Consider the following 23617-nt stretch of genomic DNA (forward strand, 5'->3'; position numbering starts at 1 on the left):
CCGGGCCAGGTCCCCAGGGACTCAGAGGGCCACCTGCAAGATGTGAGCCCCAGCAGCTGAAGAGAGCATGACACCGCACAGCCCCCACCACCTGACACTTGGCTTGCTCTCCCCAGTGCGTCCCCACACTCCTAGGGCGCATCCGCCCTGCCTCACCCTGAGACTCTTACCAAGGCGGACGTCAGCACCAGTCCTCCTCCGTGCGGCCTCCACCCAGAGCCCAAAGAGTCTTTTGGAAATACTGGCTCATGAACCTTTCCTGCTTAAAACCTTCCAGTGGCTTCTCCCTGTGCTTTGAATCAAGTTCTAACCTCTTACCATGACCTTCGAGACCCGAGGCTCTGCTGAGTGGGCCCAGCTGTCCACCCAAGCTCATCCCTGGCTCCTCCCCTCTCCTCTGCCGCCGGGCCCTCCCTGCTTCCTCAGTCTTCCACCCTGGACCCCTTGAAATTTGCTGTTCCTCCAAACTGAAACCACCCCCCACACACGCACCCTCCCTCTGCCCTCGGCTGGTTCCTTCTCACTCTGCTGCTCTCACTGGATGTCCTGTTTCTCGGAAAAGATTTTCCCTTCCTACAGCAGACCCCAGTCCTTTTCCCTCCTAGCCTTACTCCGCTCTGCTGTGCATCTTCCCACGTTCTCACGGTGCCGAGCCATGGAGACCACGACGATGAAGAAACTGACACACAGAGAGGTTAAGTCACTTGCTTAAGGCCACAGAGCCAGGAAGAGGGAGAGCCAAAATACAGAAGGCAGCCAAAGTCATGTTTTTTGAGCAAATGAATTCCTATGTCAGGGATAAGGAGAGTGAGGCTCAGAGGGGCGCAGGGGTCAGTAAAGTTAAGGGTAAACCCAAAAGCTGCATCACCTCCCTTGCTCCCTGCTGCCTTGTCGCTGGCTGGTGGGAGAGCAAGGCTGGAGCCCAGCGCCCGGTTAGCGAGCACAGGGAGAGCGGTGCCAAGCCCCACGGTTGCCAGCCTCCCTCGTAATTAAAGACACATTCATGAAAGACCGTGCCAAGATACCATTAAATGCCCATTAAGCCAGCAAAAATACATCCAGGAGGTAAAGCCCAGATTGGCACGTGGTGAGGAGAGACACGGCCGCACACATCACTGGGGGCTGTCAAAATGGCCTCAGAGTTTCCAGAGACCATTAAAACCGCCCGAGCCCTGTGACCCAACACTCCAGCATTGGGGAACACGCCCCGAGGAAGGAGCCCAGGAGGAAACAAAAATAGAATGTCTCCCTCCGAAGCCGCCCTTAGCCAAATACCGGAGACACCGGATGTTCACCAAGAGAAGCCAACTAAGCTGTGGCTTGTGGACAAAACCCCTAAATCTCTGCTTGCCCGGACCTGGCTCCCCTTGCTCACCTTTAGGCTTTGGCGAGGCTGTTCCTGCCACCTAGAACACCCTTCCCACCTCTGTTCACCTGGCCGTCGTCTATTCATCTTCCAGCCCATGATTAGAAGTCATTCCCCTTCCCGTACCTGGTGGCGGGCGGGCTAGTGGCCAGAGTCCTTCTGTCCAACCTGGGCTGCCCTGTCACAGCTCCCCCGCATGGACTGCAAGCACTCATCCGGGGGCTGGCACCCCTGTGGGACGGTGGGCATGTCGAGGCAGGGACCAGAGCTTCCAGGGCACTGCCAGCTCGCTCGGACAGGAGCTTGGAGCCTGGAGTCCCACCTGGTGGTGGTGTCTGCAGGGCCCGTGCCTGGAGCGCTCACCACCGTGTCCCCGGAGCCCAGCCTGGGACCTGGCGCCCAGATGACTCTCGGCAAACAGCCACTGGGTGCAAGACACCTGATGTGACCGCAGGGGCACGTGGGGGCGAGCAGAACCCCCTAGAAGTCGGAACACGCCTTTTGTAACTAGGATGGGCACATGTGCGTCGCTCAGAAGAGACGAGCGACTTCATCTTGGGGAGAAGTCGTGGAGATTCAAGATCTGTCTTCGTGGCGGTGACGGTCGTCCAAGTTGGTGAGTAGACGAAACACCACTCAACTGTGCACGTTTAAAGAGTGAATGTTATGATATGTGAATTATATGTCAAAACCCCCCTCCATCCTTGATGAAGCTGAGGGTGTGGCCCACGTGGATCGTTCAAGTAAGGGACAGGAGGGGGCAGTGGTCCTCAGCAAACGGGACCGACCTGGGACCTCAGAGGGTAGAGCGCTTTGGGCAGGGGTAGGGAAGGGAGGGGCATCCCAGGTGATGAACATTGTCAGGAGATGCTGAAGAGGCTGGAGGACCCACAAGCTGGGGAATCGGGGTGACTGTGGAGACCAAGGTTTACAGGGAGCAGGAGAGAGGCTGGAGAGGGGTAACTGGGGGTAGGAGGTGACCACACAGGGACCTGGGACAGCTTAGGATTTGTCCCTGCCAAGGCTGATGGGAGCAGCAGCGGGTGCCACCATCCTTTGGGAGGCCATGGAGCCCCCAAAAGTGCCTATGCTCAGACAGGACACACACACACACCCCCGCCCCGTGTAGCCCACACTGCTTGTTTCTTCCCAATCTCCTTTTTCCCTTTCTCCTTTAGTAATAGAACCCCTGGTCTTTTAGTTAGACACATAGCAGCCCAGAATAAAGTGGACATTTCCCAGCCTCTTCTTGCAGCTAGTGTGACCATGCAACTAAGCTTTGGCCAGTGAGATTTAAGTGGAAATGATATGTGAGAGCTTCCAGAAAACCTTCTTAAAAGAGAGCTGGCATGGACCTTTTATTTATTTATTTTTTTTAAGATTTTATTTGTTTATTTGACAGAGAGAAAGATAGTGAGAGCAGGAACACAGCAGGGGGAGTGGGAGAGGGAGAAGCAGGCTTCCCGCAGAGCAGGGAGCCCGATGCGGGGCTCGATCCCAGGACCCCGGGATCATGACCTGAGCCGAAGGCAGACGCTTAACGACTGAGCCACCCAGGCGCCCCTGGCATGGACCTTTTAACGCCTGTTCCCCATTTCCGCCTTTTTGCTGGTTGGACTACAGCTGTGGTGGCTGGAACCCAAGCAGCCGCATTGGATTGTGAGGTAGACGGCAGACGTTTAAAATGGCAGAGCGCAAGACAGGAGGAGCATGGGTCCCTTGTAATCATGGAGCTGCTGTACTAGCCCTAGACTGTCAACCTTCCTACTGCATATCTGTGAGCTAAGCCTCTGTCTCAAATCACTGCAATTATTATCACCCTCAAGCAAATCTAGTTCTAATTCAGACCTGCTTGGTCAAACTTATGCTGAAACAATGGGAACCAATATTCAGGAAGCTGGAGAAAGGATAGCTTTCTCTCTCTCTCTCCCATCCTTCACTTCTTTACTGTTTCCCAAAATGCATCCTGAGCAGGGCATCTTACCTGTGTTCAGTAAAAAAAAAAAAAAAAAGGACTTCCAGCTCAAGCAGGGAGAATCAATGCAAATATTCATAACATGGCGGATTGATATGCATGTTTATTAGCACCAAAAATCTGTGCATTCACACAGATGTTATCCAAACTTCTCCAGGAGTTGTACAAACACACGTGCACATACACACACACACGCACACACACACACACAATCTCTCTCCACTGCGACTCCTCAACATCCGCGTGGCCAAACCCCAAGCATGACCAGCAAGGTGGGTTCCCTCAGGGTCAATATCCTCCTGATCATGGTGCCTGCAGAACTACAGCCCCAGGTCTGGGCCAGGAATGCCAGCACCCCTCCGACCCTCTCCTCTCAGAAGCTCGGGTCTGACTCCCTAGGGCCTGGCCAGGACTCTCCCCGGCGATGCTTTCCCAGCTTCTTAACCTGTGAGGCTTCAGGTGCCAGACAATGTATGGAGAATCCTGGGGACCCACATACAATGGATAATAAGAGAGTCACTAGCCCATTATACTGACAAGGAAACCGAGGCCCAGGGAGGCGTAGTCCTAGGAATCGCTAACGACAGGACTGAGGTCTGACTTCTCTCCCAACTCCTAGCTCGCTTTTTTTTTTTTTTAAGATCTTATTTATTTATTTAAGACAGAGAGCGCTCACAGAGAGGGGCAATGGGGGAGGGAGAGAAAGGGAGAGAACCCCAAGCAGACTGTGCTCAGCGGAGCCGGACCAGGGCTCAATCTCACAACCCTGAGATCCCAACCTGAGCTAAAATCAAGAGTCAGACGGTCAACCGACAGAGCCATCCAGGCGCCCCTCTAGCTCTTTCTCTACCGACGGGCAGGCTGCATGGTAGAGAGCAAGGGTTCTTTCTTTTGTTTGTTTCTTTTTCTCTTTATAACCATGTCTTGGGTTCTTACTGCGTGCTAGGCACTGTGCCCAGTGCTTTCCATAAACTCTCATTTGTTCCCAACAACCCTATGAGGTGGGTTAGGATTATTCCTACTTTAAAGATGAGGGAAGTGGGGTCAAGGGAAACTAAATAGCCTGCCCAAGGTCACCAGCTTCTCGGTAGCAGGTCAGGATTCACAGTCTAGTGGTCTGAGCCCAAAGTCCAGTGACCCCACTCTGGTATGATGCCTCCCAGGGCGGGGTGGAGACTCACCTGGAATTTCTGGAAGGACTTCAGGGCACCTCCTCAAAACCCTTAAAAAGGGCATTCATATGTGCCCCTGTGCACACATATGTGCAAACGTGCATTTTCTTTTTCTTTTTTTAAAGATTTTATTTCTTTGAGAGAGAAAGAGCTAGCACGAGCTGGGCGGGGGGGGGAGGGGCAGAGGGAGCCCGATGCAGGGCTCGATCCCAGGACCCTGAGATCATGACCTGAGCCCAAGGCCGATGCTTAACCGATTGAGCCACCCAGGCGCCCGATGATGTGCATTTTCTAAAGCAAGGGGCATGGCTCTCAGCTCTTGACGCAGAAAAGGCCAGAACTGCTGATGCTGAGTAAAACACTTAGCCTTCCCGGTCAGAGTTGCTATGCCCTTGGGAGGGTCAGGACAGGTGGGTGAGTTTTAGCTGGAGATGTGTTGGGTGAATGTCTCAGGGTTTGTTTTAACATTAACCCTTTGGCCACCAACAGCCCAGGAAGCTCATGCCCACTGCCCTGCCAGGTACAGCTCCAAGCCTCCAGAACCCACTGATCCAGGCCCCTTTGCCCTGGCCTGCCCTGCCCTTTATCTACAAGCCTGAAACACAGTGTCCACCCAGGAGATGAAGCTCTGTTGGATTCTCTTGCAATGTGATCGTTGATCTCAGGCCCTCCGCTATCCAGAGTAGCCCACAGACACCACCACCCCATGTGACCGGAGGCTCAGAGAGCCCAGCCGCTGACTCCAGCTCTCTCTCTACCTGAGGCTCTCAGGCTCAACACCGCACGGGATCATCTTACTACCTGAAGAGGCAGCTCTAAGTGTCTGCCCTCCTTAAGACTATGAGCTCCTAAACACAGCAGGGGCCTAGTAATCGCTGCCTGATGCCAAGTGCAAGGCTTCCCAGGGGCAAAAGCCAGAGGCCCAAGGGCAGGGCCTGCAGACAGCACTGCCCTGCAGCCCCGACCCTGCTGGCCTCCCTGCCCCCCAGCCCCTCACAGTATACCCAGCATTGGTCGGTCCTCACCGGCATCTTCTCCCCTGGAACAGCTCACCCAGACTCCTCTCCCAGGAAGCTCTCCTGGACTAAACCAGTACTGCCTCCACTGATGGAGCCCTTTCTACCAGTTGGTTGGCCTCAAGGTGCCAGGAGCCCTTCCTGTGATGAGGGTGCTCCTGGGAGGGGTTCAATAGAGTCTAAAAGAATGGTGGGGCTAAAGCTTGGCCCAGGTGGGGGGTACCTAGCACCAAAGCTCAACCCTGAGGTTTATGGTCCACATGAGGTCAGCCAAGACCCAGAGAACAAATGCAAAAGGTCATGGATGCAAGCCAAGCTCACGTCTGCCTAGGGCCTACTCCCTCTGCACAGACTGCTCCTTCCCTTGCTCTTCAGACCACTGGTCCTTTCCCAACCTGTATATTGATGCTTCATTAACACTTCATTCAAAGGCTCGCCCTCATGAAGAATGAAATCAGGATCCCCCATTAGTACCCCTTCAGCCCCTGCCCACTACCCTCACAGTTGTGACTGTCCCAAGGCCTGGCCCTCAGCAAATCAGCAACTCAAAATCAAGGAGTAGGGGCCCCTGGATGGCTGTCAGTTAAAAGTCTCACTCTTGATTTCAACTCAGGTCATAATCTCAGGTTCATGAGATCAAGCCCTAAGTCCTGGCTCCAAGCTCGACAGCAAGTCTGCTTTCTCTCCCTCTGCCCGTCCCCAACCCCCAACCCCCAATGCATGTGCACACTCTCTCTCAAATAGTAAATAAATCTTAAAAAAAAAAAGAAAAGAAAGGAAAAATCAAGGACTAATTGTGAACCAGAAATGTTTATTGCAGAAATTTGGTCACAATTCCCACTTGGTGGCCCCCATTGAGGCTGGACTGGTGAAACAGGAAAGGGTGGAAGGAGTAGGGGCCCGGGTCCTCAGAGCTGTGAGAGGATGTTGGGGGCCAGGCTGCAGGTGAGGCCTGTACCATCTGGCTCCACATTCAAGGATTTCACTATGCCATCCTCTACCACCATGGAGAACCTGCCAGAAAGAGAGAATGGGCCAGGGGCGCCTGGGTGGTGCAGTCGGGTTAAGCGTCTGGCTCTTGGTTTCCCCTCAGGTCGTGGTCTCAGGGTCATGAGATCTAGCCCCACGTCGGGCTCTGCGCTCAGCGTGGAGTCCGCTTAAGACTCTCTCTCCCTCGGGGTGCCTGGGTGGCTCAGTCGGTTAAGCATCTGCCTTGGGCTCAGGTCATGATCCCAGAGTCCTGGGATCGAGTCCCGTGTCAGGCTCCCTGCTCAGAGGGTAGCCTGCTTCTCCCTCTGCCTCTGCCCCTCCCCCTGCTTGTGCTCTATCAAATAAATAAATGAAATCTTAAAAAAAAAAAAAAAAGTCTCTCCCATTCCCTCTGCATGCTCGCTCTCTCTTTAAAATAAATAAGTAAATCTTTAAAAAGAGAGAGAGAGAGACTGAGCCAATTACAAAAGCCTGGGCCTGGAGGCTGGGAATGGAAATTGAAGGGATGGCAGGGGAACCCCACAGAGGACCCTCCCACTTTTACCTCTTGAGCCGATGATTTCCAAACAGGGACACCAATGAATCATCTAGTAGCAAATCTGTCTCCTAAAAGGAAAAGCAGAGACAAGGCTTAGAAACTACCAGAACAGACCAAGCCCTGCCTCCACCAGCTGCTTCCCACATTAGCCATGTCCCTCCATGCATCCAAGGCCTGGCACAGGGACCACCCTATAGGGTAGGGGTTGCAGGGATGCACTCACCTTCCCAAAGGCCCCAGTGGGGTCAGCCAAGAGCCTAACCTAAGGAGAAAGTAAAGGTCAAAGAAAAATCCCCCGCCTGGCCCCTGATCCCCTGCAGGACCCATACCTCACCTTGCCTCCCGAGTTGTGAGCTTGTCCCCACTCTTCAGTCACAAAGACATCATTAACACACAGACAGGCTACCACCTGGACCCCCTTGGCCTTCAGAGCCTCAGCCTGCTGCACAAATCCTGGCAGGTGGGTCTAGGAGGGGACACAAAGGGTCAGCAAAGGGATAACTGCCTCTGCTCTGCGGCGTCATACCCTTTATCTCCAGGCCCTCCTCGCTTCCCTCTTGAATATCTTTGATCAATTAGAAATGTGTCAGCCACAGTTCCTTTTTGCCTTGGCGGCAAGAAGCTTGGATCCATACTTGAGTGCTCTGCGGTCACCGTGAACTTCCCTTGGACGTGACTATACTTTACCTGAGTATCTTCCACATCGCCAATCACCAGCAAGATCAATAACAGATGTTGGATTTAATTACAATACCCTTTTCTCCTACGTTCCTGGTGCCACGACCTTTTCACGGCCTCCGCTTTTTTCTGAACGCTCTGAGAGGCTTTGTTTTTTGTGTTTTTTTTATTTTATTTTATTTTATTTTAAGATTTTTTATTTATTTATTTGACAGAGAAAGACACAGCGAGAGAGGGAACACAAACGGGGAGTGGGAGAGGGAGAAGCAGACCCTCTGCCGAGCAGGGAGCCCGACGTGGGACTCGATCCCAGGACTCCAGGATCATGACCCGAGCCGAAGGCAGTTGCCTAACCAACTGTGCCACCCAGGCGCCCTGTTTTTTGTGTGTTTTTTTAAAGATTTTCTTTCTTTATTTGACAGAGGGAGAGTGAGAGAGCATAAACAGGGGGAGCAGCAGCAGAGGGAGAGGGAGAAGCAGGCTCCCCACCCAGCAGGGAGCCCGATGCAGGACTGGATCCCAGGACCCCGGGATCATGACCTGAGCTGAAGGCAGACGCCTAACCGACTGAGCCACCCAGGCGCCCCGCTCTGATAGGCCTTGTAACTGTCACTGCCACTACATACTCTCATTGCAAGCTGCCCTAGAACTTAGGAACAATACAGACATGGACACGAGATTCCAACCGCTGAGTCCCAGAAGGGCAGGTCTCACCTTGGAACAGCCAGGGGTAAAAGCCCCAGGGACTCCAAACAGCACCCCCTTCTTGCCCTTGAACAGCTCTGCCAGGTTCACTTTGTTCCCAGGCTGCCCTTCAAAGACCACCACGGAAGGGATGGCATCTCCCACCTAGAGGGAATGACTTGGTAAGGAGTTACTTGGTTACTTTGTATATGAGCAAAGACAACTAGAGACTGACTAGATAAGGAGATAAGCAGTTGGGGAATGAAGGAGTGGGTAGGAGAAGCCAAGAGAAAGGCGTTAAACCAGACCAGACAGTCGCTCCTAGTAGAGCAGAGTTGACAGAGCTGTAATGTCCTAACCTGTCAAAGTTTCCAGAGGTCCCTCCCAGCCGCCCTCCCCTCTCCCCGCCACCGCCTGGTTCCTCCACATCCTCCGGGTTTCAAGGTGGCCCCTATTCCTTTTACCAGCCTGTGGGTGACAGAAGAAAATGGGAGAGGAGGCCTCTCTGGGTGTCTCAAGGGGTTGAGTAAACAAGGAGTCTGTTTCTTACGGGAAAGAAGTGGGATAAATGGGCAGGGAAGGAGTGCAGGGAATCTATTGGGGGGTGAGGAGGAGACCCTGACAACAGGGAGGGAGAGGACCCTGGCCAGGTCTGAGTGTCCAGCCCTCAGGAAGAGAAAAAGGGAGAGCAGCAGAAGATGGAAAAGTTGGGGGGAGGGTAATAAAATAAAAAGGCATCTCTCAAAGGGGATGGGTTAGCCTAACTGGGAGTGTGTGAGGGTTTCACGGAGCCAGAGGAGGTACATGAAAGGAGGGCAAATCAGGGATTGGGAGTAAGATTAAGCAGGAGGAGGAGGTCTCAGAAGAGGGTGGAAGGGTAAGGGAGGTGGTTCCCAGGTGCAGGGGATCGTTCCAGGTGAGGGGATGAAAGATTCAGCAGAAGAGTGGGAATGAGCACGGGAGAAATGGAACGGGAGAGACACAATAGGGGCTTTAAGAGAAAACCCTTGTTTCAGACGATGGGGTGAAGAATGATGCCCAGGAATATAACAAAAACGTACAAGAGAGTATGGGGGTAGGGGCATGTATGGAGGTTGAAAAGGGGCCCTGCGGCAAAGGAGATGGTTCCAGAAGGCGGAGACCACCATGGTATTCAATCGCCTAAGATGGTGGAGACACATCATTGGGTGTCGCATAGTGGAAGTGAAAAGGGGACGAGGGGAAGGCTCGAGAGCCTTGGGGGCTGTCCAGGAAATGGGGTACGAGTCCCCAAAACTGGCGAGAATTGGGGGAGGGGAGCAGCCACGGGGTGTTGCTGAGGGGAGGAGAACTGCGGGAGGAGCGTCCGGCGGAGCGCAGGGGTCCGGAGGGCAGGAAGGAGGGTGATTCTCCCCCAGAAAGCGGGACCGAGAGCACTGGGAAGACTGGCGGGAGGGGAGTTCAGGCCGGTCCCGGCCAACGGTCACCTTGATTGGGGCCATGGCTGAGGCGGCGCTTCTGAAACCGTAGGCCCCGCCAAGCGTCCACTCCCTGCCTGGTCGCCGGCGCCCGCCTGCTCTCGACGGCGCCGATGCTGCAGACTCGACGGCAGCTGCCCGGACGAGAACCGAGCCTGCCCCACCACTCAGGACGCGTAGCTGAACGAACGGCATGCCCAAACCGGAGCGCACTGCCGCTCCGCCCTCGCGTCGGAGCCCCGGCAGGAGGCGGTGCCTGGCGGGCTGTGCCCAGGCGCGTCCCCTCCGCGAGAGGCGGAGCCCCGGCCGTGCCCGCCCCCGGAGAGGCTCCTCCGCTGCGGAGGCCTGGGAGCGCGTGCAGGGGCGGAGCTTCCGGGGCGCTCGGCTTATTTGCATTTGGGGCTGGACGACCGGCGCAGTTACGAATGGGCGGGGCTTTCGGCAGCCGCGCAACTTATTTGCACAGAAGGATAGGGTGTAGCTGTTGTGGGCCTGGTTTACGGATTCCTGCAGTGTTTCCTTTCCTTAACCGGAAGCGAGGGGCGGGAGACGATGGTGTCAGGCGCTGGTGTAGGAGAAAAACATGTTTATTTGGCATTCAACGAAGGCCACTGCATTGCGGCTGCTTTACCTATGATGTACACAGTGCATAATTCGTAGCGAATGGAAACCACTGGGCCTGCGCCGTAGTCATCTCCCATCGGGACGCTTCCGGTAGGAGCGCGTGATCCGACCAAGCTTTTCCAAACACCTCTACTTCGCTAGCACGAGAAGTTCCAGCATGTTCGCCACTTCCGCTCCTCCGAGCCATCCGATAGGACGGAGAATGGAGCGGCCCCGGAAGTGACGCGGTGAGTTTCTGCCTTCTTCCGGTTCCGGCTTGTTGAGAGCGCGCTGAGGCGACATGAAGCTGCTAACGCACAACCTGCTGAGCTCGCATGTGCGGGGGGTGGGGCCCCGCGGCTTCCCACTGCGCCTCCAGGTATCGGTCCGGGGTAGTCTCGCGCCCGTCTCCTGGGCGGAGTAGGGGAGCCAGGCCCTGTCCCTAACAAAACCCCTCCGCCCCGCAGGCCACCGAGGTCCGCATCAACCCCGTGGAGTTCAACCCCGACTTCGTGGCGCGTATGATACCCAAGGTGGAGTGGGCGGCGCTTCTGGAGGCGGCGGATACCGTGAGGACCCTCCCCACGCCCGTGCTCACCCTGGGGTGGGGTGGTCTCACCGCAGGCCCTTGCCCCCAGGCCGGGGAACCTGGCCTCAGAGCAAGGGGCGAGGTGCCCAGAGCTGATGTAGGCCTTTGCCCACAGCTGCATCTGGTCGAGGTGCCCAAAGGACCGATTGAAGGGTATGAGCACGATGAGAAATTCCTGAGGCAGATGCACCACGTGCTGCTGGAGGTGAGAACCGACCCCATCGCTTGCTTTCCTGGCCAGTCACAGCCGCAGGAGGCTGCCAGTGCTCAGCTCTGTTCCCTCCCCCTTCCCCACAGGTGGATGTGCTGGAGGGCACCTTGCAGTGCCCAGAGTCTGGACGTCTGTTCCCCATCAGTCGCGGGATCCCCAACATGCTGCTGAGTGATGAGGAAACCGAGACTTAATCGTGCCGGGCGCTAGTTTTTCAGTCTGTAACCAGGAATGTTTTTGTTGATGTATATCCTGTTTGCTAGGTCTGTCGTGTATCCCCAAACCTGGACCCAGTGACACACGAAACACAGTGTTCTTGAGCTCGATATATTTCTTTTTCTCATTAAAGGTTCAAAACCAAAAGCGGTTTCTCTTTGCAGCAAATATACATTAAAATAGAGTCTCTGTACAGCCAAAGGCTCTGGGCCCTGGCTTGCCCTATGTCCCTGCACCTCCCTGGCCAAACCCAAAAATAAATATAGTGTTATTGCTCTGCAGGGCATAGAGGCAGTGCTCTCCCTACCCCCCGAGGAGGCTGGGTGGGAGCTGATGGGGGGCCCTGGCCACCCCAGGGGTCCAGGGGCTGGAGCCTGCTTGGAGTTATTGCTTCAAGGGGGGGCAGTAATGCCCAATGCAAATGATGAGGAGAGGTGCGAAGGGGGCAGGGGCCTTTGCTCTCCAAATCCCCCTCTGCTCTGGAGAGGGGGTTGGATTAAGCAGCAGCAAAAGCATCACCCACTGGGAGACTGTGGCCTCCACTCCCTTCCCTCCCTGAGATCAGGCTTCTGCCCCGCCCCCCCCCACGTCCCCTGCAGCCCCCTATGGCTTCCGCAAGGCCCCCTACACTCTGGGGGCACGTTATGGCTTGCAAGGGGCAGCACTGTGCCCAGAGCCTGGGCGCGCACATTCCCAGCTTCTAAGACCCCCTGGGAGGGGGGAGGGGAGGGCGTAAGGCCTGCTCCCAGGGGCTGATGGTATTGCCCTGGCCCTGCCAGCAGGCTGTGGCACTGCCCAGACCCCAGCTCTGCCCCCTTGGGGCTGACCCCATGCTGGGCGGGTCCTGCCAGCATCCCCACCCATGCCCACCCCTTGCCTCAGTCCATCATGGCCTCGAGCATCTCCAAGAACAGCTTGTGCATGGGCACCTTGCCCTCCAGCTTCACGCCATAGAAATGGGCCAGCACCTTGCCCGCTGTCTGGCGAAGGAGCGGTAGTGTGAGCAGCAGCCTGCCCGCCCGCCGCCGCTCAGCACCCCCTCCGGGGCCCGCCCGGCCTGCTTCATACTCAAGCAGGGCCTCGTGTAGAGCTTCTCGCAGCTGCTCCACAGCCTCGGCATCCTCAATGTGCACAGAGTCTGCAAGGAGAGGAGAGGGCGCTGTGGACGCGGACCGTCTCCAGAAAGGGCAGAGCCCACACCTGCTTGAGCACTGTTGGATGGGGCCCGAGGAGGAGCCAGACGTGGATCTGAGGGGCTGCCTGAGGCACCACTCACCGCTCCTGCGCATGAGCCAGGGCCCCCCCTTCCTCCCTCAACTGTGGCCACCTTTGGTCCCCTCCTCCCCTCCCCACTAGATGGTTCACTTTCCATGTAAGGATAGCCCTAGCGCTCGAAATCCTACGTGCAGCTCCTAGGCCTGCCCTTGCCTTCTTTGGGACTTTCAACAAGTTACTGTTCTCCCCTAAGCTCCAATTTTCCTTGTCTGCCAGATGAGACCATGCCACCGTCGGGGTTACGAAGTGGAGGGCCTCACGGAGACTCCCGTCGATGCCCGCCCGGACTCACCTGAATTGGCAAGGGCCAGGGCCTTCAGCAGGACGTACTCCTCACGCTCCAGCCTCAGGGCCTGCAGTCGCCTCACCAGCTGCAGCAGCGCAGCCCCTAGCTCCCCCAAGCCGGCGGCGCGCGCCCCCTCTTCATCCAGGACCAGGTCCTCAGCGAAAGCCAGCTCATCCTGCAGTGGCAGTGAGCGCTGGGCCACACCCAACACCAAGACCTCCATCCACACGCTCTGCAGGACTGACATCTGGTCAGACAGTGACAGTGACGAGAAGCCTGGAGGATAGTGGGAAGCAGACCTGGCTGAACGAGTTCACCAGAGCCAGGCCTGGCCCACAGAGGGAAGCCCCGGATCACCTGGGCCCGTTACCTGGGATGCTCTTGGCCCAGCTGATGGTGACCACAATCTCTCGGTCAAAGAGGTCACAGAGGGTAGCCACAGCTGGGAGGTGTCCATCAGGGCCCGCCGGGTCGGGCATGGCATATAGCTTCTCAGGCTCAACCACCAGCAGGTGGGACACCAGTGCGTTTACAGGAGCTGCTGAGACAGTTGGAAGAGGCACTCGAGTTCGTCACCTTGCAGGCCCCTTTGGGGTCAGGCATCTGCCCCAAATTAGCTACCCCACTCCCCATGGCCTTCCTAATAGCCACAGGCCAGCCAGGCTTGGACACTTCTCTCCAGGAAGGCCTCCCACTCTCTCCCAGGGAAAGCAAGTCCATGGGCAGGTTCTGAGTGTGAGAAAAGTCTTTCCCTGGTCCCAGGTGTACTACTCAGGGACTGATAAGGATATTTTCAAAAATACTCCTTCAGGGAAACACGAACAGATGAAGGGCAAACCGGGATCCTGATGCCCACGCTATCCATTGTGGGTGACTGACACCTAACAGGCCTCTTGTGTCCCAGCCCTATCCCAGCCCTAGGGCTCCCAGGACCCACAGCACGCTCACCGGGTTTCCGAGGGCCTCCGGCTACCGCCAGGGGTCCAGCAGGGAAGGAGCCCGGGAAGGGCAGCGGGTCCACCTCTGGCCGCCGCTTGTACTTCTGCCGCCCGCCTCGGACACGGTCCAGACGTACGCCTTGAATTTCAGGACAAGGCTGTGTCCGTGGGGCTGGGGGTGGCTTGCTCTGCAGAGCCCTCCCACCCCATCTCTTCCCGCAGAACGCCCCAAGCCTAGCCCACCCCTGCCCCACGCACCCGGGCCCCTGCCCAGCGCTCACCCTCCTTGAGCATGCCCACCCGCAGGCACTTGGTGAAACGACAGGCCTGGCAGGCCTTGCGTCTCCGCTTGGTGATCTCGCACTCGTTGGAGGCCGGACAGCTGTACTCGATGCTCCCTACCAGGAAGACGCAGGGCTCCAGTGGCGGCCTCCCGGAGCCCGGAGGGGGCCCAGAAGACAGGAGAGCCCTGACGCGCCCTGGGCAAGTGCAGGTCTGGGGAGAGCGGGAGTGCCCTGAGTGGGGCAGGGAAGCCCGGGACAGTGAGGGGAATGGCCTCTGGGCTGGGGGCTCCTGACGAGGCCAGAGAAACCTGAGACCCAGGGAGTCAGGCTGATCTCTGCCCCAGGCCTCTTGTCAAGCCACGTCTCTGGGCTCTACCAACCCCATCTGTTCTCATCAAGGGCCACAGCGGCTTCTATGTTGCTACATCCAGTGGTCCATTCTTGTCCTCATCTTGCTTGGCCTAAAGGAGCATCTAATGCCATGGATCACGTCCTGCTCCCACAAACACTTGGACACTTGTCATCCTTTGCCTCTAGGACACCACCTCCTTCCAGCTCATTGGCCACTTTGTCATTTCTGTGCATCCCCACACACAACTTCCATCAAAGGACCGACCCCAGGGCTGCCCTTGGACCTCCCAACTCACTCCCACGGTGAGCTCACCAGTCGTGGGCCTTCACGTTTCTATCAGTAGAGCTTCATGAACTCTAGATTCGTTTTCCACTGCCTCAGCATCTTGCAGGTCTAGAAGGCGTGGCAAACTTCACCTGTCCTAAATGGAGCCCACGACCTACCACTCCAAACCCTACAACCCCATTTGTCCAGTGGCTCAAGCAGAAATCCAGAAAACATCTTTGATTCTTCTCTTACACCCAAATCCAACCCATCAGCAGGGCCTGGCGAGCTTTACCTCCTCCTATGTCCAGAAGCCGACCCATTGTGCCCCGTGCCTGCTCCCAGAGCCCCTGCCCCGAGTCACCATCACCCCACCTTCTCGCTGGCCTCCTCCTCCGTCCCTTTCTCCTTCAGTTAATGTCAACACAATGGGCCAGGACAATCCATTCAACCCAAGTCAGATCCTGTCCCTCCCTTGCTCCAAAGCCTCCAGTGATGTCCCTTCTCAGAATAAAAGCCCAAGTGCTCCCAAGGCCGGTGAGGCCTCTAGCCCTTGGCTTTTCAACCTTTCTAGCCTCATCCCCCTCGTACTCTGTTCCTCCCACAGACCCCAGGCTCAGGGCCCACTGCTCCCTTACCTCCTTCTTAGCTCTACTCCCAGTCACCTCAGGGAGGCCCTCCCTGGCCCCGCTGTGAGAACGTCAGGGGCCCCTCTGCAGGCTTCTCTTGCCACCTGCCCTGCCTGATAGTTTCTCGTCAGCTCTCAGCACCCTCTGAGTCGCCACACACGTACTTATTCATCTTATTATCTGTCTTCCCCCTTTAGCATCTGCTCCGTGAAGGCCAGGATGGCCAAGCACTAGGAAAAGGGCCTGGTATGTAATGGCAGCTTCTGACTGGCTGACTAACACATGGTGGCCCTCCCAGCCTCACAGGGGTACCGCCAGGACTGAATGACACAACCAGCCAACATGCCCTTGGCACATTCCTCCTACACCCTATATTCAGGCCTGCGCCCGCAGCTCAAGACACCTCCTCCAAGAAGACCTCCAACCTAGCCGGGTTCCTTGGCACACATCCTATTCCTCCCCCTCCAGCACTTACAATAGCGGTACTACAACAGTTTTGTGCAATTCACTGTTTTCTCTCTTCCCTCTGCTAGAATATAAATGGCTTAGTCCCAGCTATGTCCGCAGGCCTGGAACAGTGGTCAGGACAGCAAAGCACAGGGAAGTAAAAGGGCTCCGAAGGCTGCCTGGGATCCATCCTGACACGACCTCTTAACAACCGTGTGACCTTGGGCAAGTCCCATACCTAAGCCCCCAACCCCTCAGTTTTCCCATCTATAAAACTGGGATAAAAACAGGACTTCCTACAAAGACGGCTAGTAAGAATGAAAGGGAATGTCGAGGTAACATGTTCAGCATGGTTCACAGTGCCCAAATGCTCAATAAATGATTACAATCTATGGCTAGGGCTCAGTAAACATTTGTCAACAGAGTCAACAGAGAATGAAGGGGTCCAACGTGGGTAGGAGACGCCTGGGCCTGGGCCCCTTAGTTCACTGGCCTTCGAATCCATTAGAGAGCACAAACGGTTTTAGAGCAGTGGGTGTTGGCCAAATCAAAACCCACTTGCAATGTCACAATGTCCGAAGTTCAGTTATAAGTAATAAGCAGAGGCAGCAGTCAGCTCTGGACCTAAATCAACCCGAGCTCAAATCCTGCTTCTGCCATTTTCTACCTGTGGGACTTGAACAAAGTTTTAAAAATCTTCCTGGGCCTCAAGTACGGTCACAGCGCTGGCACCTTATGGGCTGCTTGGGGAGTAAGAGATCACGAACACAGAGGGCACCGTGCCTGACACAGGGTAAGCACTCAAGAAATGTTCTCCAAAAGGACACGTTATTGCCCCAAAGTAAGCAGTGTTTCCTATAAAAATATAAGTAACAGGCACGTCCCAAGTAAAGCTTATTACATCGCATCTTGCTCATGTTTTGATATGTGTTCCTGAGTGAGAAAAACTCAGTAATAGTCTTTTTAAAGTCAGGTGCTGAAATACGGTGTAGCCCCTCTCAGTTACCCACGAAAACCTGCCTTATGCTCGTGCTGCTTTGGGGAAACCCACCAAAGGGCGGGGGACGGGGGGTTCTATGCTGCTGAGAGCTCAGCAGCTGCCAGAAGCAAGAACAAAGTTTAGAAGCAGAAAGAGGCTGTCTCAAATTTTTCAGAGCCACTGTGGAAGGTGCTAGGCCTCTAGTACCCAGAAACCTAGGCTTCCTGAGCCCTCTCTCACATCCCACATCCAAGCCATCAACACATCCTGGTGGCTTTATTTAACTTTTCAGGGAAACGGCACTTCCAGGACGGAAGAGGAACTTGGGAACCCCAAGTGGTACCGCAGCAGTCTGGGGGCCTAAGGCCACGTGGCAGTGCACCCACTGGGTAGCACTAGGCCCAGAGGGCAAAGGGCACGGGAGTGTGGTGGGGGCTCACCCTGGATGGTCCTCTTGAAGAAGGCTTTGCAGGCCTCACAGGACGCCACACCATAGTGGTAGCCGGAGGCCACATCCCCACAGACCAGGCAGAGGCGTTTGGGTAGGGAGCTGAGCACCAGCTTCCCACCACCCTGCTCACCAGGCCCAGCCCCCTCCCCATCCTCCTCTTCCTTGTGGCCTGGGAGGCAGCGGGTGGGAGCTGGGCCAGGGGCCAGGGCCACGGGGGGCTCGGTCTCGGTCTCCGAGGAACCCTTTGGACTGTCAGGGCTGGCTGGCTCTGCCTTGATGTAGAGAGGCTCAATGCCCACCACCTGGCTGGACATGGCGCTGGTCACCTGCAGGGAGAGACCTGTCGGGTCACAGGGAGACACTAGGATGGGGGACGGAGACACAGTGCCACCCTGGTTGCCCAACCCCGGGCCTAGGGCCAGGCTTCCAGGCTCATCGAGGGGGAGGGAAGGGGGGCAGAGTCCAAGGAAGGGCTGCCCATGAAGAGGGCCCCCCCCAGCTGTTGCCATGGGAACAGAGTCTCCAAAGCCTCCAGGGCCAGTAACTGACGGCAGGGTCTCCCACTTGGGAACCTGGGGGAGGCCTGGAAACTCCCTACTCCTATCCGGGCCAGGGAGCAGGGTAACCTTAGTCCCCAGGTGACCTTCAACCCCATCTGGAATCCCCAGCCAGTAGCAAGATACCTCTCAATTTTCTCCAAATGTTGGGGATCTCGATGATTTCCCTCTCACCTGGGCATCCTCCATTTAAAAGCACAAACCAGGCACACAAGGGCAGTGGTGGGTTCACACTCTCGCACTCACCTGGGTCCTCAGGTGTCCTCACATGCTCACACATGCTCACTCTCTCCTGGGCACTTCCATGCTCTCACACATGGCTTTCCCCAAGCCCCGGCTCTCACTCATGCTCCCGGTTTGTCTTCACACACTCCACCCGAAGTGCACAAACCATAAACAAAGTCACACTCAAGGCTCACAATCACACACACTCACTCCCAAACACACTCACCATGCCCCCATACTGACACAGGCATAGACCCTTGTGGAAACACACTCAGAGCCTTTCACACCTGACATACCGGCCCTCCTGCCCCAGCATGCCAATCCCATGCCCACCGGAGGACGCGGCTCCACCTCCTTACACCCCACCCCACCCCCCAAACCCCTCCAGCACAATCACTCTTACACTCCAGCTGCCGCAGAATCCTCCACCTCAGGAGCGCCCCGCCCCGGCAACCTGCGCACACCTACGGAAAGTTGCCTAAAGTTGCTGCGCCTCCCCTTTCCCCTCCGCCCGCGGGGGACCTCTATCAGGTTATCAGGAAGTAAATGGGGAGCGCCAAGGAGGAGGAAGTTCTCCCCTGCCGGTGCGATGACCTTTGACCCAGAGAGGAGGGTGGCTCAAGGCCCCTTCGAGCGCCCCCACGTGGTCTTCAAAGCCCCTTCTCCGACAGGGAACCCTCCCTATCTTCCACCCAGGCCCGCCCCTGGGACTTCGACTTGCTCCAGGTGCCGGATTGAACCCTGCCCTGAGACTGGATCCGAGGCCCAAGCCTGACCCTGGCCAGGACGTGAAGCCCGAGCCAGGACCGGCCCCTGTCCCAGGCCGACGCATTAAGACCTCAACACGGGATCCCGCCCGGACCCTAACCCCGTCTGGCCCTGGACCCGGTCCCAACCGTGACCCGGGCTGGTCCTGGAGCCGGACCCCGCCCGGAGCCCGCCCCCCGCCACCCGCCTCCCAGCCGCGCTCGCACATGGCCCCCGCGCCCCGCCCGTCCACCCCCCCCAGCGGCGCTCCCCTCCGCCCCCGGACCTGGGGCTCCGGCAGGGCGGGCGGGCAGGCATGGGGGCCGAGCGGCCCGGAGCGCCGGGGTGAGCCTGGGGCCGCGAACGGCCCCTCCTCCGCCGCCTCCTTGGGCCGCACCGCCCCGCCGCGCCGCGTCCCCTCACTCGGCGGCGCCGCCGGCGGCTTGTAGGACACAAAAGGACATCGCGGCCGCTTCCTACTCTGCTTCCTCCAGCTGACAGCGGGGGTGGGGCCGGCCGTGCGCATGCAAAGCAGGGGGCGGGTCTCGGCGCCCTATGCTAATCAGACAAGAGGGGCGGGCAGCGCCTGCGTGCCCGGACCAGTCGGGGCGGAGCCGGCAAAGCCAGGGGGCGGTCCTTCATGAAGGTCCCGCCCACCGCCGCCGAGCCGGAGCGGCGCACTTGTGAAGGCGGCGGCCGAGGGGGCGGGGCCAGAGGAGACGTGGAGAGGCTCCGGGAGGGGGTTGGAACCAAGAGCGCTCTTACGTAACGAAGGAGGCGGAGCGCGCTGTGCGGGAGAGAAGTGGGCGAGGTGGCTCGCGGGCCGCAATTGCGGGGCAGGGAGAAGACTTACATATGTAAATGAGAGGGCGGGACGAGCGGAGAGGTTAGTGTAACTGCATATGCATGAGGGGCGGGGCCTAGCATGCCCAAACTAGAGGGGAGACGCTGCCCCTTTACCTTCTCGCCCTTCCCCCAAGATTACACCATCGGGGCTCTTGGACCGCAGATCCAATATCCCCACACAGCTGCTGGACCCGGGTGGGAGAAGCAGGCATAAAACATGCAAGAAGTCCTGGATTTCGAGTCCCGGGAAGGCGGAGCCAATAGGGCCTGGACGGAGAACGCTCAAGGTCACTGCGGTGACCGAGTGAAGGTCACGGGGAAAGGCGGGGCCCCGTGCGTCCTCCTCACGCGGGCAGCCACGCACTGACTCACCGACCGTGCACAGAGTCTTTTATTTCTCTAGGACTCAAATTCCACGTGGACAGGGTCAGGCTTGGATCTGGGGACGGGACAGGGGCCGGGGACTGGAGTCGGGCTGTCTGTCACTCGAGCCCGAGCCCGAGGCGGTGCTCTCAGTGCACCAAGAGGTGCAGCCTCTTGCTCCGGCGCCTCTTGAGCCCCTCGATGTATCGCTGCAGCTGCTTGGTCAGGAAGTGGTCCCGGCCAATACCTGACCGGTAGCCTGGAGGGCATAGCTCGGCTCAGGGCGGTGAGCAGGAGCATGGCCTCCCCAGCAGTGGTGCTGCACCTGAGATTTGAGGAACCGCGGGTGATCTGGGGTAGCAGGAGCGCTTGGCACGCGGGTCTGTTAGTCTGGGAAACTTTGGATCTCCAAGGTGCTGGCCCTGACAGTTTTTGGGTTTTTTTTAAAGGTCAAGTCATACACCTGTACTCCAAACAGATGGGGGATGTAGAAGAGGATGAGTCAGGTGGAGCATGGGTGAGGGCAAGGTTAGAGTGTTGCAGGCCTGAACCAGGACAGTGGTAGCAGGCAGCTCTGTGGACACCTCCTGGACCACCCACTCTAAGCCATTAGCCAGCATCCCTGCCTTATATTATAAGCAGGGCAAATGAGGGGGCTTTGACCCAAATAATCCACTGTCCAGAGGTTCCTCACAGCACCGAGGGAGAGGGCCAAGTCCACACACAGACTGTCATCCCCGCTGGGGAATGGAGAAACCGCTTTAGAAAAGCCACATCAGCTAGAGAGGGGCTGTGCTAAGGCTGGCGCCCAGGCCCCTGAGGGTCACCTCATGCTCTCCCCACTGGGTGTCCCTGTGCCCAGTCCCCCAATTTTTTACTTTTGGTAGGGCTCCTGGAATACTGGTGGGTAGTAAGGGAATCTGACAAGGCAGACACGTCCTGAAACCCCACTCCCAGAGGCCCAAACCCTGCAGAATCCCCCAGGGTCTCTTGTGGGAGCTGGGGAAGGGGCTCACTCCGGAGGGCTTTGGTGAGGATTTCCAGAGCTTCACTCTCCATGAGTTCCATCAGAGGCAGTGGCAGCTGGAGAAGCAGCAAGAGGCTCAGATGTCCCAGAGACCCCAGCCCTGCCCCGAGCTGAAATGCCTCACCTACCCCCTCTAACCCCAAGACCCCCAACCAACCTGCCTGTCCCTCTGCTCTACAAACCACCCTCACCCCTTCACCTCTACAACCCCCACCTTGCCCATCTCCACCCCACTAAAATCCCCAGTTTCTCTGGGTGCTAACCCTGTTCTGCTGCTCCATCCAGTAGGCTCGATGGGGTGTGTGCTTCGAGATATTAAGCGATGACTCTGAGGAAGACATTTCTGGGAGAAGAGAAAAAGAGAGATCAGTCATCTGCAGACCGCTGGGTCTTCCCTGGAGCAGAGGAAACGAAACACATGGGCAGGCTTGTGGTGGCAGGGGAGTGGCCTTCCGAGACCAGCTCCAGGTGCCACCTTATTGGGAAACAGTATGGGACAGTCGGTTACTACCCTGGGCTTTATTGTCCTACCCACCAAGGTGCCAGTTCTGGCTACCCCATTAGGTGAGGCTTACAAGCAGTGACTGAAAATTTCTGACCCTCAAGTTCTTAATTTGTCAAATGGGGTAATAAGAATAGAGCCCCTTATGGAGGTTGTGAAGTTTAAGGTGATCATGCAAAGGAAGCCCAGTGCCTGGCACACAGCAAGCACTCAATAGATGGCATTACAATATTGTTATGCGTTTTAATCCCCCGATGTAGGGGCGGGGGGGGGGGGGAGGGGGAGTCCCAGACAGTGCCCCGCAAGAAGTAGGTACTTAAAATTGTAGCCAACAACTGAGTGAATGAAAGACAGGCACCTCCTCAACGACAGCAAATCCATACACAAGGAAATAACTCCCTCCTCTCAACCATCCCAGTGATTCCATTCAAAGCACGGGTCCTACGGCGCTGCCTTTGCGCATTTTCCGCAGGTGTCTCTCGGACCTGGCGTGCCATGGCCACAGGACCTTGTACGACGCCTGCCCGGTAGGGGGCGCTCCAAGAATGTCTGGTTGATTTAAAGCGTAAAAGATAAACGAGGGCGCCCGTCCGGGGAAAGGGAACCCTGGAAACGGATCCTACAGCTTCTCCCCCCGCCCCATTTTACAGCAACAGATACTGAGGTCCTGGCCAGCCCCCTGCCCTGTGAGGCCACACTGACCGGTGTCGGTCTTGGAATCGACGTCCTCCCCTAAACGGCTTCCCAGGGAGCTGGCCCGACGCAGCTCCAGCTCCAACAAGGAGGACTCGCCCAGATCCTCCTGTCTGAAACTGTCCTTGTCCTCTCCGTCATCCCATTCTTCCCAAGCACCGTCCGAGTCGCGGCCGGCCTTCAGGTTGTACCACCGGCGGGACTTGCTGCCGACGCCGCTGCCCTCCATGTCTGAGTCCTCGCCGACACTGGACCGCGGCACATTCAGCTTCGGCTGCGACAGCGTGGCCCTGGTCCACAGATTCCGGATGTCGTTGTCTGGGCTCGACTTGTCTGAGCCATGGCTGCCCAAAGATGCCTGTGGGCCACATACAACGAGGGAAGCCAAGGGCCGCGGGGAGTTGGGAAGGAGAGGAAGAGCAGGCTGGAGTCGTGGGCTCGGGGCTCGTTGGGAGCTGCCCCGGGGCCAAGGCTGAGGGAGAGACTAGCCAGGGATCCAGGCTGGACCCAGGCTGGGGGCTCCCACGGGGAAGGGGCCGGGAAGAGTTCTTACTTTGAAAGGCTTTTCCTCCATGGTTCTGCCCCAACGGACCCAGTCGCCACAGGCCTCGGGGCGAGGAGCCAGGGGTCACGCTCCAGGAGCGGGGAGGGGCAGGATCCCGTTCCCGAATGGTGCTGCGGGTCTCGCGAGGGAGAGTGCAATCTACAGCCCCCCACGCTAGATGCCCTTCTCTCTCCCCCGTCCCCACCGCCCCGTATCTGGGCTGCGGTTGGAGCCCCGCACAACACCTTGGCACAATCCGATTCCGGACCCTACCCGGTAGCCTCCCGGCCGAGACCCGGGCCCAAGCGTGGCCCTTTCGGGGGCAGGCGTGGGGAGGAGGGGCTCGGCCCGGGGGTCACAGGAGCCTGGCTTGCCCCGGAGGTGGCCCGACGCAAGCGCTCCCACACCCACGCGCGTCCCCGGAGCGCGCACGCCCGCAGCGGTGCAAACTGTTTCCGTTTATTGATGCAGGCTTTTGAGGCACAGTCGTGAGGTGTGGTGAGGGACGGGCCCAGCCGGGACAGCGAGACAGAAAGCCTGGGGGGGGGGGGGTCTGCAAACGGATAAAGTGAGGAGAGGGCCAGGAGCGGGGGTGGCAACGCGTAGCCTCCTCCGCAGGCCTCGGTCCGGTCGAGAGAGGCCTCTTTGGTCAAACAAGCAGAGCATGCCGGGGAGAGCGCAAGAACGAAACCCTCTGAGAGGCCCGGGCCCGG

At 57.5% G+C, this 23617-nt stretch overlaps 4 protein-coding genes across 12 annotated transcripts; 1 reads left to right on the plus strand and 3 right to left on the minus strand.

Annotated features, from left to right (window-relative positions):
* Positions 1 to 6320: 6320 nt before the first annotated feature.
* PRDX5 (peroxiredoxin 5) lies at positions 6321 to 10151 on the minus strand. The gene is made up of 6 exons (XM_045893392.2): positions 9886 to 10151; positions 8450 to 8584; positions 7392 to 7523; positions 7281 to 7319; positions 7064 to 7125; positions 6321 to 6543 (listed from the first exon to the last, which is right to left on the minus strand). Exons 1-6 carry the CDS (start codon positions 10069 to 10071, stop codon positions 6438 to 6440), a joined length of 660 nt encoding a protein of 219 aa, XP_045749348.1. The 5' UTR covers positions 10072 to 10151; the 3' UTR covers positions 6321 to 6437.
* A 574-nt stretch (positions 10152 to 10725) lies between these two features.
* Positions 10726 to 11642, plus strand: TRMT112 (tRNA methyltransferase activator subunit 11-2). Its single transcript, XM_045893393.3, has 4 exons — positions 10726 to 10858; positions 10947 to 11048; positions 11184 to 11273; positions 11366 to 11642. The coding sequence occupies exons 1-4, from the start codon at positions 10781 to 10783 to the stop codon at positions 11471 to 11473; spliced, it is 378 nt and encodes a 125-aa protein (XP_045749349.1). The 5' UTR covers positions 10726 to 10780; the 3' UTR covers positions 11474 to 11642.
* ESRRA (estrogen related receptor alpha) lies at positions 11593 to 19450 on the minus strand. 8 transcript variants are annotated; one of them, XM_045893387.3, is made up of 8 exons: positions 19216 to 19355; positions 18586 to 18646; positions 17390 to 17726; positions 14276 to 14392; positions 14005 to 14133; positions 13427 to 13597; positions 13063 to 13332; positions 11593 to 12633 (listed from the first exon to the last, which is right to left on the minus strand). In XM_045893387.3, exons 3-8 carry the CDS (start codon positions 17712 to 17714, stop codon positions 12374 to 12376), a joined length of 1272 nt encoding a protein of 423 aa, XP_045749343.1. In that variant the 5' UTR covers positions 17715 to 17726; positions 18586 to 18646; positions 19216 to 19355; the 3' UTR covers positions 11593 to 12373. The 8 variants fall into 8 exon arrangements, with proteins under 8 accessions (XP_045749343.1, XP_045749344.1, XP_064432305.1 ...); XM_045893388.3 differs by lacking the exon at positions 18586 to 18646 and having other exon boundaries at positions 19216 to 19447; XM_064576235.1 differs by lacking the exon at positions 18586 to 18646 and having other exon boundaries at positions 13427 to 13594; positions 19216 to 19446.
* A 25-nt stretch (positions 19451 to 19475) lies between these two features.
* On the minus strand, positions 19476 to 23615 carry CATSPERZ (catsper channel auxiliary subunit zeta). 2 transcript variants are annotated; one of them, XM_045893398.3, is made up of 6 exons: positions 22914 to 23615; positions 22370 to 22718; positions 21429 to 21508; positions 21155 to 21221; positions 20148 to 20397; positions 19476 to 20042 (listed from the first exon to the last, which is right to left on the minus strand). In XM_045893398.3, exons 1-5 carry the CDS (start codon positions 22932 to 22934, stop codon positions 20288 to 20290), a joined length of 627 nt encoding a protein of 208 aa, XP_045749354.1. In that variant the 5' UTR covers positions 22935 to 23615; the 3' UTR covers positions 19476 to 20042; positions 20148 to 20287. The 2 variants fall into 2 exon arrangements, with proteins under 2 accessions (XP_045749354.1, XP_045749353.1); XM_045893397.3 differs by having other exon boundaries at positions 20148 to 21221.
* Between the last annotated feature and the right edge of the window lie 2 nt (positions 23616 to 23617).

Source organism: Mirounga angustirostris, unplaced genomic scaffold (genome assembly GCF_029215605.1).
Source record: "Mirounga angustirostris isolate CCGP_5_RB_7025 unplaced genomic scaffold, mMirAng1.0.hap1 SCAF_13, whole genome shotgun sequence".
Taxonomy (NCBI): Eukaryota; Metazoa; Chordata; class Mammalia; order Carnivora; family Phocidae; genus Mirounga; species Mirounga angustirostris.